General features: G+C 42.9%; 1 protein-coding gene across 1 annotated transcript in view; it reads left to right on the forward strand.

Annotated features, from left to right (window-relative positions):
- The window catches only part of LOC121192901 (cadherin-18-like), a 114962-nt gene that overhangs the window by 42069 nt on the left and 52743 nt on the right, over positions 1-20150 (forward strand). The window contains exons 2-3 of the mRNA XM_041054891.1: positions 955-1249; positions 5805-5924. Of these exons, the coding sequence (XP_040910825.1) occupies positions 955-1249; positions 5805-5924 (415 nt within the window). The remainder of the gene's footprint in view (positions 1-954; positions 1250-5804; positions 5925-20150) is intronic.

A 20150-nucleotide genomic window follows, 5' to 3' on the forward strand; every position in this document is an offset into this window, starting at 1 on the left:
AGTTTGTAAGATTGTTTAAGGCTGTGATGCCTCAGGTTTAATTGTAAACAGTGGTAGTTTATTCATCACACCATCACAGGTGAGAGCTTTTGCCAGTGTTGTAATTAGTGTGAGAATTCCTAGCGTACTGGACTCGGATGAAAGGCTTTTAGGGAGGACAGGCTTTTATCTCTGTCTTTGGTTGGGTTAGACAAACACAAGGACGCGCTGTGTTTGTAGATTCTTATGAATTTCACTCCAGCCACGTGGGGAACGACAAGGTCGTTTCCTTTGTTCCTCTCTGCTCAGCCTGTTGTGTTGTTGTGTCATTCTTACCCTACGATCCATGATTCAGATGGGGAAAGTGCAGCCGTGAATATTCACCACACGGCCAAGTCTGGATTCCAGCATCGACGGGGCATATTAAACAGCAGCCGTGGTATCAGTAGCTGCAGAATGCACCGAGTCAAGAATAATTTGAGATAAGACTCAGCATTTAAGCTATTAAGGTAGCGTTTCATTTCATGAAGCCCAGAGCATGCACATAGAGATACAAAGTTCACTGCAACACAATGGAGCCACAATCAAGCTAAAATGCAGTTTATTATGGTATTTCATTTTCACTTTCTCTGGTACTTATCTAACTCTCTCTCTCTCTCTTTTCATCCTTAATTTGCTCAGTGACACATTCAGCTCAGGATAGACTGCGTGTCACAGACCGTGTTCTGTCACACTCCACTTTTACCATTTACTGTGACAGTAACTTGTTTCAGATACTGAACCTTTTGTACAGCCTGTCACACTCCAGTCCTCCAGTGCTCCCGCTTCTCCGTCCCTGATTGGATAGTTGTGCCTCTCATTGCCTGCTCCTCACCATTAACTGACCACTCATCCTGACACTTGGCTATTACTCTGTATTACATGTCACACACTTTACCTCTCCCTAACTCACTCATTTTCTCCTTACATCTCCAGCTCCACTCCAACTCTGACAAGGGCGATGGCTCTGTGCGATACATCCTGTCTGGCGAGGGGGCCGGGTCTGTTTTCACCATTGACGAGACGACGGGTGACATCCACGCTGCCAAGAGCCTGGACCGTGAGAGGAAGTCCCAGTATGTCCTACATGCAAGGGCCATCGACTGGCGGACAAACCGCTCACTGGAGGCGGAGTCAGAGTTCATCATCAAGGTCCAGGACGTCAATGACAATGCTCCGACGTTCCCTGATGGACCGTTCTCGGCCATGGTGCCTGAGATGTCCGATGTTGGTAAGACAGGAGCCTTACTCAGCCTTTAATGACAAACACTGACTTAGTCAGAACACACAGGTGTAACTAACAGTTCATGCTTATTACTGATACCTGAGTCTATTTGACATCACATGTTGGTCGCCATAGCTGCTGATTCTAAAGGATGCACAGTCAAACAGCTGCAGCACAGAGCAGCGCTGGCAGGTAAGGATAGAGGCTGGACTGTGCACAGAATATCTGCACACACAGGGATTCATTTTGCTCATGCTAAGTAGCTCTGTTTAGCTTGTGGATCTGACATTACTTAGATATATTACATGCTTGCCTACGGTGGCCCCTAAGGGTCAAGAAATATGAATGAAATCATAAGCGTTAAGAGAAATGTGCTGCAAATACTAAAACATATACAGACGTGAACACACAAAAAATAAGAAAAAAATATGTTCCAAATCCCTAAAGTCCCCCCAAAGAAAAACCGATTACAAAACAGATGAGCCTCTACAACTGCAAATGCCAGAACAGATGTAAAAACACATATGAACATGTGAGAATATGCTCTGTGTGATATGTTTTGAGTCCTGACATAAGAGGAGTTTAAGTGACTCGACAAATACACATGAAAACACATAGCCAAAGAAAATGGCAGCAAAAGCAGCAGAAACACTGGAAGTGCTCCAGGCTGCTGCTGGGATGATGTTTAGTGTTTGTAGCATTTCTGAATCTGGGACTACAGTTTTCTTCTTGTTTATGGGTTTTCATCACGTACATTATTGGTCAGACAAAACAAACAGTTCACCTGGATTTTTTTTTTATTTAAAAATTATCTACAGAGTTTCTCCTGCCGTTGAGATTAGCAGACAGCTCTCCCACTAATCCCCATCATCATTCACACAACATGGCTGGGTAAAAAGCACAGACAGCGAACAGAGCATGAAGACCAGCTGAACACGTTAGAAACAGTTCACTCATTTCTCCGTCTTCACTCCTCGCCCCATGAGCAAGCACTGGTGGTGAGGAGAAACTCCCTTTAATCACTTTAAGAAGAACCTGTGTAGAAGAAGTGTAGGTTTAGGGCTGATTGATTATTACATGTGTCATTATCAGTAACGGTGACAGAGGAATAGCTAAACATAAAGACACACTGAGCAGGAGAGTGGGAGGGAGAGAGTAAAGCCATCGCTGAGTTTTTAGAAGCTAACCGATCTGACCAACATGTAAACCTGCATGGCAGAGAGCTCTGAGTGCTGAGGCAGAGCAAGTGTAAGTTTAAATGTACAGCAGGTAATTAGCCGCTGCAGTGAGGAAAACAGCAAAATGAACCGGGTCGAGGTATTAGCTACCACTAATACAGAAACATGGGCGACTGGAAATGAGACAGCATGCTTACTGCAGCAGGAGAAAGCAGACATGTCTGCGTCTATATTGATCATTTTCTCTCTCACTGTCTGGCTCACTCTCTCTCTCTCTCCCTCTCTCTCTCTCTCTCTCTGAGTCTCTTTCATCACTCTGTTTACTCTTCATTCCCCCCAGTCTGCTCTTCATCACCCATACTTCCCAATTCACACTCGTTTCTGAACCTTTCTGCTCTCTCTCATTCATTCGTTGAATCCTCTTCAGCTTCCTGCTTGGTTCTTTCACCACTTTTCTGTTTCTTACTTACTCTCTCTCTCTTTTTTTTCCTCCTCTGTGACTTTATTACTCCGACCTGCAGCATTCAAGGTGTAAATGGATTTGTGAGTTTGCAGACAGTGTAGAGATACATGAGCTCTGTAAACAATGAGATCACTGCGGTGTTATTTAACAGGCGACGACTGCTATTTAATTAACAGAGGCAGCGAGTTGTCAGTCTAGCCCTTTGAAATTATAAGCTCTGTGTAGTGGGTCTAACTCTGCGTCGTGCTGTGTAGGAAGAACGGACACACTTCCCGGTAATGTCTCCGAGCAGTCTATTTTCCAACCCACGACAAAACTGCAACTGCGCTTGTGAAGAAACAGGACACATGCTCTGAGCGCCTTCCCGAGGAAAGTTTGAAAAACAAAGAGAATAAGCACAGTAGCATTCCAAAAAAAAAAAAATACAACACATGTAAACAAGAACAAAAAAAACCAGCCTTACGTAAACCCACACACCTGAGCTTGTGAAGAAACAGTGCAGTTCCTGGTGAAGGTGCTCAGTGTGCCCTGTTCCTGTGGCCTGAGCAGGTCGAGCTGAATTTGTCCTGTGGTGTGTCCAGATTTCTGAGGACTGTTTCAGTGTGATAGCAATTGGCAACAAGAATGAATTTTCTTTCTTTCTTATTTTTCTTTTTTGATCTTTTTTTCTAACCATATTTTAGGCGCTGCCTCAAATTTTTATTATGTATTTTGGAGCGGAGTGGTCGCATGGCAATGGGTTGTACCTATAAATCCCATCACAGCTGCTGCCCCCCCCTGGCAACCTGTAGCTCCGCACTAAAATGAACTAATAAACACAGTTTATGACAGAACAGTGATGACCTGAAATTGAAAGACCCCCCCCCCCCCCCACAGACATGTTCAAAGATATATACCAATACTCTGCTTTGAATAATAATTTGCATCTGATGTGGTTTCTGCATTAAAAAAAAAGTTCAGCTGCCTTGTTGGAGAATTCTTAGAATGACATCTACACCTCCTCCCTCAAAGAAAAACCCAGAATCTATGAATATGTGTATTATTTTTCATTTCAAAAGTTCAGCTACTGGATAAAAGATTTTTCCTACATCTCTTGAAGTCCACTCTCCGTGTATGTGCACTGCTTCGAGTTTCCACATCACACTTATGTAAGTTACCTATTGAACCAGGACAGGCTTCCAGACTAGTTGCAAAGACACAAAGTTCCAGTCCCACTAAACCCTAAAGTGCAATAGCATAAATAGTTATGTTAACTTGTTTAGCACCATTAAGAACATGGCAACTTGCTAATCACCTTAATTGACCCATCATCTAGCACATCAGTAATTTTGGTCCACTAGTTTAAAAAAAAATAAAACTTAAAAGACATTGGTTAGCAAAGAATTTTAAACACTGCAGGACCCTTAATTTAACATGAATTTAACATTTTACGCTGCCTTTGCTATGAGAGCGAATGCACAGCAGGTCTACTATGATGAATGAGATGGCTAAAGGCTTTGGCTTCTCCTGTCTGCTGCTACATGGTCAGGCTAATGGGCTGTGTCTCTTTACAAGAGCAGTGCTGACAACACACACCGTGTTTTACTGCAGCTCATTCTATGCACTCGGGGAAGTTTAGTGTGTCACATTTACATATAAACAAGATAATTTCATACTGTTAAAGAAAATAGGTTGTGGCTTGGTTTTCATTTCAGATTGTGATCAGAGGCCAGTGCATCAGCAGTGACAGCAACATTACGCTCAGTGTTTGGCTCTTGCTGGTGATCTAATGTGTTTGGGAGGACCCGATCTCTGAGCTGGAAATTAGACACTGGGACCAGGAGTTTAAAACTGCAGCCAGTTTAATGAAAGCCATCATCGCATGTTAAGGAGTAACAACACAGATATAGGTCAAGCACGCAAGAGGTGGACTTAGCAGCTTTTCTCAGGGCTTTTAACCACACATCATGATCTTCGTCAGCAGATGGCGTTTGCTGCTTGGACATGGCTTGCTGATGAAAACCATGAGATGCAGCTGAAAGTTCAAGGTTCCCAAAGTTCTTGCTGAAAACTATATAAAACTTTTTGATGTAAGGAGGATTCACAGAATCATGGACATTCTGACCATGGGTCAACCTCTGTTATGGAGATTCATGACTATGGCAAAACAAGGACAAGCTACTCTGTGCTACTACAGTAGCACAGAGGTAAACAGGTGTTATAAAAACGTCCTTAAAGGCTTTGTTTTATTTTGTAGGAGTGGTCAGTGATGCATCTCACCGCACAGAGAGCAGGCCTCTCGTCTTTTATTCCAGCTGATTTCTGGTAGATGGCGGAACGGTCTCTTGCACAGCTCAGCAAATGGCTGAGATCAACGCTGTTGTTACACACAATGGCTCTAATCCGTGGACACGTTTAGATGTCAGTCAGCGACTGGTCCCTCTCTCTGTCTGCAGCAGTGTGTTTCCTCCTCAGTCGGTCGGCTGTGCAGAGCAGTGACCACAGAAACACCACCGATGGCACTTTTCTGTTTGAATGAGCTCCTTGTCTCATCTGTGTACACCTCACAGTGTTCCTCTGGATAACCAGCTATTGCACTTAGTTTTTTTTTTTTAAAGGTCGTTAGGAGAAAATAATGAACATCTTCCCTCATCCCCTACTGCTGCTAGCATGTATTCATGGCAGCGTCGCTCTGGGGTTGCTCTGATACTCTGACACCTCCGGACAGCAAGAAGAAGAGCTTCTTTGATTGTTGTATTACACCACTCTTATTAGAATGAGACCCCTGTTGTAGTAGTTAGAAGTAACTGTCTTGCCCATTAATTCAGTGTATCCATTTTAAATTTGTCAGTATTCATGAACACCTCTTCTCTTTATTATTTTGTGGCCGTCAGTGCCAATCACCATCTGTTCACTCTTTATTTGTTCCCTCTCTGTGCAGGAACGTCAGTTTTCCAGGTGACAGCCTCAGATGCAGATGACCCGACCTACGGGAACAGCGCCAAGATAGTTTACAGCATCCTGGAGGGACAGCCCTACTTTTCTGTTGACCCCAAGACAGGTAAAACTGCTACTGCTACTACCTTAACTGCTGCCTAGGGAAAGTTCAAACAAAAAGGTAGCTAGGGAGCACCGAGCACAAGCAGTGCTATGGACGAGCTAATGATGCCCGGAGCCAAGGAAAGTGCTGTGATTTTTCCTTTGTCGTCTGAGTCCATTTAATGTTTGGGGAAGCTGCAGTGAATGAACTTTTCAGGTAGTGTTTAATGATGCAGGTGGTGAGTTCCGGTAAACTGCTTTAAACACTGGAGCCAAATCTGTGCATGAGAGTCAGAGGTGGCAGAGGCCCTTCAAACGACAGCCTCCACCTGCTCTGTTTTTTATTTATTTATTTATTTTTCTTTCTTTTTTTTTTTTTTTTTTTGCTGCCCAATATTTTTTTCAGGAACCCCTGCTGGGTTTGGTTTACAAGCCATATTTGTCCAGGAAAGCACCGATAGCAGACTGATTTTAAAACTAAAGAAAAATATTGTGTATGTTTTAAATTAAAGCATCAGCAGAATATTCATATATGTCAAATATTCACCCCCAGTGTTTTCCTTATATGGAAACAATGCTGTTGTCAAGTTTAGGCAATTTAAACTACTTGGATTACACAGAGAAAGGCTGTAAATGTATTAAACATTTAAACATTTACGGTTAAAAAAGATGAGATACTCAAATGACAGTGTCCAGTTCACTAGCAGCTGCCTCTTTCATTTTGAATACCGATAGAAAACCATGGTATCATATCTGAGTTTTTCAGAGTGAGGGGTGAAAGCAGCCCTCTGTGATAAACTGGGGCCTCGTTCATTAAACTTTGATGCACAGATTTGATCTCATCGTTCGTCTTTCTAACTTGTGAGTACAAACAAATCAAGAACTTTTTCTGAATTCATCAATTTCCAAAATGCTTGCAGGAGGTCGGTACCACCTACAAACATAAGCTATTCCTGCAGTACAGAGTATTTCTGTGCATTACTGTCACATTTCAGAGTGGTGTGTTCTCTCAAAATACATAATACATAAGCTGCATAATACATATGCTGCATAATTTACCTCATATTGGATTGTTGAGCATGGGATGATATAAGTTGCTTTTTTTCCACACACTTGAATAACATGCATCACAGCACAGATGTCATTTGAGTTGCTAAATACCTGACATGTCGTGTGTATTGTCTGGGATTTTCTCAGTGCTGCACGTTTCTGTTCAGTTACACCTGAGGACACAATGTCTCCATGAATTCTGTGTCCGCTAAGACGATTGGGTGGTCTAGGGATCAAGGTGATGCGTGAACCACAATGTCCATGGTTTGTTTCCCACAGGGACTTTAACAGTAGTAATAGTCATAATAACAAGCTTTATTTATATTGCACTTTTCTTAACAAAATTACAAAGCGCTTCACAAAGGGACTAAACAATAAAACAACAATAAAACAAATAAATAAAATGAAATTTGAAAAAAAAAATTAAGAAGACATTTTACTGAGCAGTTTGGGGACCTCAGGGACCAGTCATGCAGTGCATTCCAGTTCACAGAGGAAATTTAAAGCTAGTGGCGCAGAGGCTAATCCACAAGTGGGCGTCACTTCAGCTTCTCTATACAGCTGTCCACAGCTGTTTAATGTCCCTGCATTACTTAGACAGCTGTCTGTCTATGAAGTCCGTATCCAGGTTCCTGCGGATTTGTAAGCAGCATTAGTTGATTGGGAGAGCTGTAATTGTCATGTTTTTATGGATGAATAAATTGATCTTTTGAGCCATTGTCACTAATCTTCGGTTGAATTGTTCACTGAAGCTTCATCCATAACAACCTTGTTACCAGAACAGAGTCTCTTGAATTTAATTCTGCAAAACCCCAACATTACATTCAGTGACAGCGTTTACAAGGTATTTCTGCCCATAGCAACAACAGAATAGCATCAGCGGTGTAAGTAACAATGGAATGTCATAACTGTATTTTATATTATGGTCCAATTTGGCTCCTCAACCTTTGCTGGTTCAGTCAGAGATATGTACATAAAACAAACTATGGCAGGAAAGATGAAAATATTTAAGCTATGGCAGGAAATCGTCTTAGCAACGTACACAAGTTGTGGCAAAACATTTTGGCTAATACAAACTCAGACCTGTGTACGTGTTCACCTGCTGTCTTCATAAATTTAGTACAATGCACATTTCAGAATTTCCACTTTGCCTTTTTCTCCAAAGGATGTTAAGCTACCATGAATGAAACTCAACACTTCCTCCACAATTTTTATTGGAAGGCTTTTAATGTGAAAAACCATACAGCACTGTGATGCATAGTATATAGTACAGTATATCATCCTGGAGCAGGGTGAGTATATAAGTTGTAATCTACAGCATATTCCAGAAGTATTTCATTCCTTGTGCTAAATCCATGAGAGACTTTATTTTGCACATTTGCACGTGTGCCAATCCTGCTGCTCTTCCTCATAAAGGGATTTACCTTCCACTTCAACTCACCTCAGATCTGATCTCTGTGCAGCCTCAAAGGTCACACGGCTGTGTCTAATTAACACGGTCGCATGTCAGGAGAAACTAGCTTTACACATCTTCTAATTAAAGATTAAATACGTATCTTTTCATACCCCTTATCAATAGTAGCCTTTAAATTTTACTTTGTCAAAAATGATTTGCAACACAGCCTCAGTGAGCTAAATGCATTGTAAATCAAACGGCTGCTGCTGTTAACATGTCAGATCAGACAGAAGTTAGAAAAGCGGCTCTGTATGAAATAAGCTCTTTTCCTCCTTGGCACTGCTTTTTGTCCCTATAGCCCCCCCCCCCCCCGCTGCCCTCCTGCCCTCCTGCCCCTCCATTCTTGGTGTCTCTCACCAAACAAAAGCTTTCCCAGACATAGATACTGTGTCCATTAAAGAGGCAAGAGAAAAGGCCTTGCAGAGACAGCGGAGAATATCAGAGTGTCTTCGGTGAGAGTGCTTTTCAAAGCATATTCCATTCAGTGTGAATGAATTAACAGGAGACAGAAAAAACGTTTCAGTGCATAAACAACAATATCTGCATGGCTTCTGTTCATGTGTGTGTTTTCCTGTATATAAAGGCCGCTTCACAATGAACATGCCTGAGTGTGAATCTAGTTATTTTAGTTTCGCATCATTTCATTATGTTTATGTGGCACTTATTGTGTTTCCAGTGGAGCAGAATAGATTATATGTGTGTTTACAGCTTCTGGCAAAAACAGAATAAGATAAATATTTTGGCACCTTCACCCTCACACGCTGCACCCAGAACAGTAAGTCTGCTTTGATGTGGTTGTTGCATTGTATAGCATCATTCATTTTAATGACAACAAGTCAGCATTGTGCTTATTTGGCTGACACAGTGTCGGGAAAAATGAGCAGCTTAATTTGTAATAGCTTCTTTCTTTCTGCATATATTTGTCAATAAAAAACAGACATGTTTCTTGAAGGCTTTCATTGGCTTTCATTCCCTTATGTGTGGCCAGAAGATATGTGACCTGATAAGTAATGGAGCTCTCCTTTTGTGTAGTCAGATCTTTTCTTGCATAGTGTTAGTGGATAAAACCTATAAGCACAAACTAATGAGTATAATATTTCTGCAGCTGTAGCTGCTTTCAGGCTTAAAAGAAAAATCGACCTTCATATTATATCTCATTTCCTGAATCTATCATTAAAAGGAAACTCAGCCCAAAATCTTTGGAGTATCAAGCACATACCCCCCGTAGACATAAAAGATGGCTCTGAAAGGTCTGTGGCTTGCTCCTTCATGGAAGATGGAGATTGTAGCCAGGCTGGATTCAGATGGCTGCATTTGAACACACATAGAGAAACTTCTCAACCCACTTCTGCAGGATAGTCCACTTTTGTCAGCATTTTCAGAATACTTTTTCACAGTTTTCCCATTGATCCTCCCACACAACCCTTGTGAGTGTGTAGGTGCGTGTTGGTTTGTACATCAGTGAGTGCCCACCGCCTGTTGTTCAGTTTGTCACTTTGTTCCTGGCCAGGGTGTCAAAGTTTAAATGCACAGAACCAGAGGACAGAGCAGGTTTAGTAACAGCAGTCTTGCACACATACCTTTGTGCACAAACGTGCAAACCCTCACAGTTTGTCCCAAGTCAAGGTCAGACTCAGTGGGGACTACCAGAAGGGTCCCACTGGGGCTGCATTATGTGGATGAACCGTCAGAACATATATCCTGAGTCTGCAAATGAAAAGGAGTCAGCACCTGTCACAAACCGTTCAGCACCTTAAGATCTCAGGTAGTGCACCTTAAAGAGAAGAGAAGAGACCATTGAGAGGAAGACTAGATGGAGTATATCACATTCAATCACTATGGGGGGAGCCGTGGGGGGGCCACGAGAGCAAAACCGAAATTGGGATCAAAGGCAGTGGCGCATGGCACACAGATTGGAGTGGTTACTGCTGAGCCCGAAGAGTCCAAACCGATGAGCAGAGCAGCACGGACAGTTTGGCAGAGCTAACGGTAGATCCACCTGTGATAACAGAACAGCAGAATAAGTTGTAAAAAGCCAGTGTCAGCATACTTACTTAGTACACTAACAAACGAGTGAACCCTACAGCTTTGATCATTTCAGTGTTAATCATTTTCGGTTACAAAGAGTAAAGTTTTAACTCTCTTTAGTGATGGTTACAGAGGACAGGTCTTAAATTTGACACAAGCTTCTGACTGGTGAGAAGCAATGTACAGATGAGCTCCTGGTATTTGAACACAAATTCTCTCATTTGTTAGCATAGGGCATTTTCAGTTTGCCTACTTTTTCCTATAGTTCATTCATCCACAGTAGATGACGGCTACATGTTGCTTCTGTTTACCTCTAACAGGGGTCACACAGGCTAACTACAGGGATGATATAGCAATAATCTGCAGTTTTCTGGAATTGTGTCAAAGAAAAGACATTAAAATCCTATTACTTGTCCATAAACCAGTAAATGGTCTCAGGCCTTAATCCATCTCTGTTTTACTTGCATGTTAAGAAGCACCCACACCCCTCAGGCCATCTGGGACAGGTTTACTCAGTGTTCAAGGAACCAGAACTAAGCAAGCTGAACCAGCTTGCTGAATACCTGAGGTCTGCTGAAACTGTCGGCTCATTTGAATCAGGGTTTAAAACATTATTGTTTGCTGCAGCTTTCCAATAAATTAAACATGCCGCTTCCTTTTAATCTGTAAATATTTATTTCTGTTTCAGTTTTTAATTATCTTGTAAATGCAGTTTTAATGCTTTCTTAATGTCTTGTTTTTAATGTTTTTAATTGATGTGTGCCTCTGTAAAGCGCCTTCAATTACCTTGCATCTGAATGGTGCCTTATAGATCAACTTGCCCTGCCCTGCCTCTCACCACAAAGACATGTTCCCTCCTCTACCTCGTTTTCTAACACACCATTTCTCCAACCTCCCTCTGCTCTTCCCTTGCCCTCCTCCCATTATTCTCGTTTGCTCCCCTGTTTCCTTGCCAGCAGAGGATTGCTTCCTACCTGGAGGGATTATGTGATTTGCTCTCTTTTGAAGAAGTAGTGCTACTTAAGAAAAAAAAAGTGTGATTTAGAGAGACGATCCACTAGGCGTCCAGTGCAAAGTCAGACACAGTTAATGTCCTCATCTAGGTGGTCTACAGAGACTCCCGCCAGGCAAGGTCAGCCACAAGAGCACACACACACACACACACACATATTCAGGAAGTCAGATAACCTTCCTCACTTGCGCAGGTACATCGGTGAAGAAGGCTTTTATCCCCTGGCTTTGAAATGTATTGCCATATGAGCTTTACTGTCAGTAATCTCTTTCTGTGTGAATACAATTAGCCCTGGATGACTCCAGACAGCAGATATTAGCTGCTCCTTCTTTATTTCTATCACTTTCATCTTTTTCTAAACCATCTTCTCTGTCTTCCTGTATGTATTTCTCAGCAGCCAGTGTGTGTGTGTGTGTGTGTGTGTTCAGCAGCTAGCAGCTGAATGCTAACAGGCTGTTTAACATGGTGCAGTGTGCTCAGACTGGCAGCAGATAGAGGCAGGTGGTTGGATTAATGAAATGTCAACACAGAACTCTAATGTCTAGACAGCTGACTTCAGAAGGTTGCTGAACACAGGCTGCTAACAAATGAGTGGATGTCTCTACAGCCATTTACTGTAGGCATTGCAGTTAAACTCTTGTAAAGAGATGTTCACAGTACAGTGCTAAGATTGCCTCATTCCTGTGCTATGTAAAGTGTAGCTTTAGCCTGTTAGTCTGTAATGACTAACTGTGTTTTCATTTAGACTTGGTACACTTGGCAGATCAGAATCTCATCCTTTCTCTACAGTGTTCTGATGAAGATCTGGTGAAGGTCCAATGAGGAAGATCTTTCCTGTCACTTGGCTGTTGTCCAGCTTTTCTACACAGTCAACATTCCCTTTCCCACTCATTACTGACGTCACTTTATCTGGCTAATGGTCACTCTTCCAGCCTCCTCCATTTTTCCGAGGCCGTTCTTTAAATATCACTTTGTCCCTGACCTACCGTTACGCAAATCTGTGGTATGTTGAGGTTGTCCACTTTCTGTCTGCTCCTGGACGTTTCAGTCATGTCTGACTCTGGTACTTTATGAATGATGGAGAGAATTGTGGTCCATTTTACATCTCCAGGAGATGCAGCTCCAGTATTTCTTTTCATTTCATTCATTTTGGCACCTCCCTGTTGAATCGCTATACTCCCATCAGCTGGCAGTTCAAAATCCAGCTCCAGGCACTGGCTAATACCAACAACATCATTCATATTTAAGATCTCCCTCCCTCCTTCTATCCAACACCCACCGACCTCTGTTAAACCAGCAGCAGGTCTGAAGCCAACCACTCCAGGTCAGAGGAGAACTAAAAAAAAATCCTCTCCAGTCAATGCACCCCAGGGTAAGCAGAGAGGGGTCGGCAGAGCCGATTACCCGAGGCCATCAGTATTGAGGCCAGTGTCACTGATGTGGCACACTGTCTCCAGGCAGTCGTGGTCTCATTCCACACCATCAACGCTTGCTTCTGTGCCCTGGAAAATGCCAACACTGTTCCCAGCATTGTGCAGATTCCCCGTGTTAAACCAGTTTCTGTACCTCCTTACCCCAGTCTCTGTGTCTCTGCCTCCGCATACTCTAACCTCTGCCATCCCCACATCCTTGACAGCAAGAGCATACATTCCCCAAGCCGCCAACGTTTGTGACAGGCTGCACTCTATAGGATCCTGCAAGGTAAAGACATTAATCTAGTCCGTCTCCAGAGAACCTGTCAGCTGTTCTAAATCATGTCCGTGGGGGAATTTCTGGTTGCATTTAGGTATTTACCGAGATGTTTCACGCTCTGTCCTTCTAGACCGAAGACTAGAGCTTGATGGTATTTGGCTCTCCTTGGCTATGTAAATCTGAAATCTGGCAAAAACATTTTCCATCAGTATGACAATGGCTCCTCTCTCTTGTAGGGCCTCACATGGATTCAGTTTCCTATAATCTTCCAACCATAGATTACAGTAACTAATGTTTTTAGTGGAAGCTTCAGTGGTCACACTCCACTGCTGTGCTCCACATCAGCGTCAAAGAGAAAGTTTCTGTGCAGAAAAAAAGGACAAAGGACCATGTTTTCTTGTCTTGCCACTGGCAGCGGTTTAGTGTAAGATAACTTGGCTTTGTTCCAGTACCAGGGATTTAGCACCACTAATAGAAAGCGATCGCTTCCCTTTTTATTTCTAACTCCGATGGCTCTCTGGAGACAAGGCCCTACCCAGGTGACGAGTGAGGACAACGGGATTACATGCTCCGTCATGTCGCTGGATCCACTCAATGCATTTCAGAGGAAAAGACAGACTCGGACACATTTGGTTGCTTGCAAGTGTGATGGTCAGGTAAAGCTCACATCAAGGCTAAGTTAGCTATGAAATAGTATGTTACTAGATGTTGAATGTGTCTGTTTTTAATACTGTAGGATTTAGACTTAGTAGGATTTTTATTGTCGTCAATCCTGTCTAAAAATTACTTTCACGCACAACCAACCTGTAACAGCAAAGAAGTTTTATAGGAAATTCACATAGGATTCACTTGATGGATTATGTTCACAGGCAGCATATTTTTTGAATGAATGAAGGAGGAGGAGGAGGTGGTGCAGGAGGTGGTTGTGGTGGATGGTGGTCACACAAAGCAGATGACTGTCACACAAGAGACATCCACAGTCCTGTCTGTGGTTAGGTTTTGGCAACAACAGCTCTTTGGTTAAGGTTAGGGAAAGATCGTGGTTTGGGGTTTGATGTAAAAAAACATCTTGTGTCTGAAGTCACACTTAAACCCGACCGTGACCTTTCCCTAACCACCAGGAGCTGTGAGTGTTTTCCCACCTGGTGCTCTTAATCCTTTGTCTACCCAGTCTCACACCCACGCAGTCTCCCCTCTCTCCACTTTTGTGGGTCAGCGCCTGCTGCTTCCCCTGGTCTCCCTTGGTTTCTTACACACACACACACACACACCACACCTGAAGCCATCCTGAAGTATTCCCAGCTGCCTTCATTATGTTGTTATTTCTTTGGTAACATCTTACACGTTGTAACATAATTATAATACTAATATTACACTAATAACACTAATACTAAAATTATTTTTTATTATTTTAATGATTTGAAGTTTTCATCAAAAGTCCAAAATGATGGTTAATCATTCATTAGACATATTCTGATTTTATAAGACTGATCTTTGCAACTACACAGTTTCTAGGCATAACTCGTCAGTGTCGAGATGAAAGGTTATCTCTCTTCAGAGAACTTGCAGTGACTCTGCATCTCTCTCCTTTGTATACATCCCAAGTACACAAGCTTTTGGCCTTGCTCGGTCATTTAAACTTTGAAAAGTGCATGATCAAGTGCGCCTCTTTATTTCCCTTCTGCTGAAGTTTGCCCTCTCAGCGCCCGACCTTGTCAACACAGTCTAACCGGATGAGGGATTCTACTCAGTTTTAAGACCCTGACCCCTCCTCCTCAATCACTGGAAGTGGTGTGTCATTTTTCTGTGATGACACTGACCACTCCTCTGAACCTCTCCAAGTCTACACTGATGCAGTATCATCCATGGGTTTTTGGGGGAACTATCAAGGCAGCTGGTTTGCACATGGCTGGTCATCTCAGTCTTCTGTACAATCTCCACCTCCTGCTCTATTTGAGATTTACCCCATTGTGGCAGCTTACTATGTCCAGGGTTTTGTCCAGTTTGGCATCGCAAACGCATGATGTGTGACATCATGAACCTAGGTCATAATACATCTCACAACTTTATTATCTCTGCTTGTCACATTCCAGGTCACATGAATGTTATAGCAAAATACATGAGAGAGGGTCTGGCTCCTTCAAACCTAAATTCTTATGACTTTGCCTGGAGGATGTTTACCTCATTCTTTTTCTCAGTTGGCGTGCCGTTCATCTCATTCTCATCTGTTTGCTCGTTCATTTGCAATTGTGATGCTCTATTCACAGTCTGGTCATGGAGATTCAGTTCAGTGTTAGATGCAATGATCCTGGTTTCTCTAGTCTGTCTTCAAATTCTTCAAAAATAATTGTGAGGCATAGATAAAGCCATCCACATTTTTGAACAGTACCCTGTCCATGCTTTGCAAAGTGCGATTGGTTCAATAGGGCATACTCGGTCACTATCATGCAGTTGAGGTGCTGCTACTTCTGCAGCAATGCAGAGAGTATGTGCCTCGTCTCTTCAACAGCTGGGCTGCTGGTCATTTTCAGCATACTGCACATACATCTGATCTGACTCTAATGCCATTCTCTCCGCTCAAAACTCTCTGTAGCCAAGAGAGTAGCAGCCGGTAAGTGCTGCATACAGCTGGTGGTGGTTGTTTCATGCACAAACCTATTAATTTTCCACTGTTAATTCACTACATCAGCCCCCCAGCTTCCCCTGCAGTCCAGTCCCCATGACCCTGCATCCTAGTACCTTATGGCGCTTTGGCAATCATCATGTGTCTCTTTATCATCTTTTGTTACTATTTATTAATAGAAATAATAGATGTGCTATTGTTTCCTTCTAGAATGAAGTCACCCTCTGCATGTTATGGTTTTTATTATTTTTGGGGGTATCGCTACTCAGAATTAGGAGGACTCAAATGCACGACTCAGAGTCATGGATAAAAAGTTTCGAAACTGTTCAGCAGACAAGAGCAGGCTTGGATGGCACAATAGAGACTGTGGCCCAGTGTGGGTTGTAATGGACTGGTTTACAGTGGCGGTTCTACAATGAATTACTCCCCGGGCGAGACCCCCTTCAAGCGCCACCCCAACCCTAACCCCTAACCCACGATTAGCCATGTTTTATTATAACAATATTAATACAATCTCCAACTCCAACATTGCCAAAACAATTTAGAAATTAGTTATCAGAAATTGAATAAATATACTCTATATACATAAAAGTGGCAAAAATATACACAATCACACATAACAACAGAGAATAACAATAATATAAAATGAAAACAATATAATTTTATTATTTAAAAAAAAATAAAATAATATACAATATATATATATATACTGATGACAACAAGGCCAGTGAGCCGTTCCTGAGACATGGTTGACCTCATGTACGACTTGATCAACTTTAGCTTTGAAAAGCCTCATCTATACAGTGGAGTCCCCCCCCTCCCCCGCCCCCCCCCGCCTTTTCCGTTCCATTTGGGAGAGACCTAGAGGTGAACTGTCCCCCGCGCCCCCCTCCCCTTTCCCCTCCTCACACAGCTTCTGAGCACGGCGCCTTCTCTCAGCAAGCAGGGGAGCCTGCAGCTGCAGGGGGCGCCAATTTGCTCATTCCCCACACAGTAATATGATAGATAATAGAAAACCGCTTAGCGGCGCAGATGATTTTTTTTTTCACATGGTTGTGCCGCCTCCCATGTGATGCCGCCCTGGGCGGCTGCCCCGTGCCAAAAACCGCCACTGCTGGTATATATATGTATATACTAGGCAGTGATTGAGGAACAGGTGAGAAGGTGGACGGGGAGGAGTTGGGTGGCTGGAAGGCAGGAACTGCTGGGTTTACTGCCGGGCAGGAGGGAGTGGCACAGTCTGAAATGACAAGAGAGGCTGTGATTCTTGGCGAGGCAGGCAGAGAACGACTGAATAACTGAATGAACTGTGACAGGGAGATTCTTTCTATCTCCCATCTGCACTGGCCCACGCATATTGAAGATGCACACATCAACGGGGTCTAATTGCCAAAGTCCTTCTCCGTTGCCAGCCTCAATAAAACGTTCTTGTGCTCTGTCTATTGATCTTTCTTAATTGAAATGAAGCTTTGGCAAAAGTTCAGTAAGAAAGATCTTTCCCCTGTCATTTGTTCTTCTGCTGGGAATGTCTGCGATTGTCTTGCTTTAACATGTTCAACAACTACTCCATCACTTCCTCTTTCCTACACTGTCAAAAGTCCCTTTTAGTCATCACTGACATCGCCGTATCTGGCTAATGATCGTTATGCCAACATCCCCACGAGCCCATCAGTCTGCAGAGGCCGTTCTTTAAATATCACTTTCTTTCTGGCGTTCTGCCTTTCAAACCCACAATTGAACGACCACCTCCTCCCAATATCCACCTTATCCCTCAGGACAATCCAGGCACGTCAACTGTAAAGTTCTCTCTTCCATCTTCTGGCTTTGCACCACCACCTAGGGGATTCCTCCCCTCTCCTATACTAGCCTACGTGCATCAAAGATTCTCACATCAACAGGATGAATCACCAAAGTCCTTCTCTGTTGTCAACCTCAATAAATGTTCTTGTGCGCCCTCTGTTCATCTCTCCTTATTGGCCTGTGTTTTGGCCTCATCAGCTTGCTAATGCTGTAGCGTGATTCTCCTTAATGACAGTCAGCCTCGACAGTGCGACCATTTCGCTCCATGTGAGAGTAAAATTAGAGGTCATTGACTCTGTTCTGACGCCCGAGCTCCAATGGTAATGAAGCTGTTATCTCTTCTGTCTCAGTAACAAAACTCAGTGTACAAAACTTTCAGGAAGCAGCTTCTCGTTTTTATCTGGCACCCTTGAGTAACTTGATAACAGACCTGACTAAAACTTGCTGTAAAGACTTGTTGATGGGTTTGTGTGCTCCCTGTAGCCAGTGTCTGTACTCAGCCAGAGATTGTCTAGAGGGTAAAAGAAGCATCACTCTGTAACACCAAAGTTGTTTTTTTTTTTTTTTTTGCATTATTGCCTTTTCTATTTGATAGTTAACAGTGAAGAGGCAGACAGGAAACACAGGGAGGGAGAGAAGGGGTATGACATGAGACAGAGGTCCCTGGACCAGACTCTAAACATGGATCTTGCAGTTATGTGCCATGTGCTGTAACCATTCAGTCACCAGAGCTCTCCAGGTTTGATTGCTCTTGTAACAACTTCATTGTGTCACATTGTCCCAACAAGTCCTCCAACCTAAACAACCATTTAGATTGTTTTACCCTACCCGCTGATACAACCCATACCAGGGTCTCCTGAAATAGCAGACCCCCCGATGGCTGTTGCACCAGACCTTTATCACCATTGTTAGAATAATAAACACACAGTTAAGCTTATGCAACAGTCACTCTTTGTTTAGGTTGAAGGAAAGATCAATGTTGGGTTAAGATACATAATCCATTAAGGTGAGAGGACCTTTATCATCATGGATACAATAACGCATAGTTTTGATCAAGAGAAACAAGAACTATCAGTTTAAAACAGGAAAGGAACTGTCAAAGTGTCAAAGTCCTCTGTGTTACTGTCCCATCCCATTCTATTCATAATCTACAGAATATAAAATATGCTATGACATTAGTCTTTACACACCTTCCCACAGGGAGTGCCAGCCTCCCCCTGGTTAGGCTACTGAATGAATTAAATTTTGACTCATCTTTTGTGGGGAAGAGTGGCCATATGGGCATTAGAATGTAATGCGTACAACAGAGGGAATCTGTGGTGATTTAATTATTAAAGATGGGATGCTCTCTCTAGCAGAAACATTTCGTGGGAGGACAGGTGGATTTTTATATTAAAGTCCTTTTTGGTGCCTGTGGCACCTTTAACATTCCCTGCAGGACTCCCACCTACTCCTCATCTTGATCGATATGATTAGTATGACAGTTCCCCCTTTGCAATACACACAGAGACAGGAAATGAATTCCAGGCTTTGGCCACGCACTCGGCAGCCAGTATGTCTCCGAGGCTAGCAGCTGAATGCTAAAGGCTTGTTTAACATGTTGCAACAGCACCTCAGTCAGCTGACAGGTGAACTTAGTGGTGAAGGCAGGTGGGAGCAAAACACAACATGTTTGCTCAAATTTACCTGACATCAGCTGGAGAGGAGGGGAAACGAGGGAGGAAGGAAAATAGGAAAAAGAGAGGAAGAAATGAAGGAAAAGTCGAGCTCAAAAATAAGGGCAGAGACCTGTGATAGGAGGTATGGAACAGAAAAGAAGAGACAGGGAAGAAAAGAGGTTTTTTTTTTTCTTTTTGTAGTGGGGGAATGGAACATAAAACATCAACATATAGATATAAAGATGTGTATACATTTCAGGTAAGAGCAAATGCCCTCTCTACAAGCTGTCAAAATAAAAATCCTCATCTGAAGTTGCTCATATCTGAAAGAACTGTTGCTTTTTTTGTTGCTGTTGCCTTGGTGAAGCATAAATATTGGTATGTTGGCTGCTGAAAGTATCTAATGATTTATTCAAAAATAAATTATAGTTTGGAACCCTAATAAACCTATATATATTTATTTAGAGTTTAGTCTTAAACTGAACATACCCCTTGAACTTCAAATTAAAACGGGTCTCTGACCTCCTTCTGCCTGCCCAGCTTTCATACGTCACTAAACTAACTGCCAGCAGTATAAATGAAAGCATTACAACCTTAAACAGAGTTAAAAACTCTCTTGAGTGCCGCGTGTGCATGTTTTCTCCTCAGGGCTTACTGTAGCTGCATATGCTCAGAGACTGTTCAGTACTTCAAACCTGTACAAACGTCTCTAGTCAGCTCAGCTGCTGATGATACCAGCTCTCATACATACATACACTCCCTGAAGACCCTCCGTACACGCTGAACTGCAGCCTCTACAATGCAGAGATCATGTAGGGGCTCTGGGGCTCTCCGTGGATTGTACCAGAGTCAGACAGTAAACTCCGTGCTTGTAAGCAGGGGTTAAAGTGGGATTGGGCAGGTGGGGGAACCCTAACATCTGGTAAGCA

This window comes from Toxotes jaculatrix, chromosome 14, assembly GCF_017976425.1.
Source record: "Toxotes jaculatrix isolate fToxJac2 chromosome 14, fToxJac2.pri, whole genome shotgun sequence".
In the NCBI taxonomy this organism is placed as follows: domain Eukaryota; kingdom Metazoa; phylum Chordata; class Actinopteri; family Toxotidae; genus Toxotes; species Toxotes jaculatrix.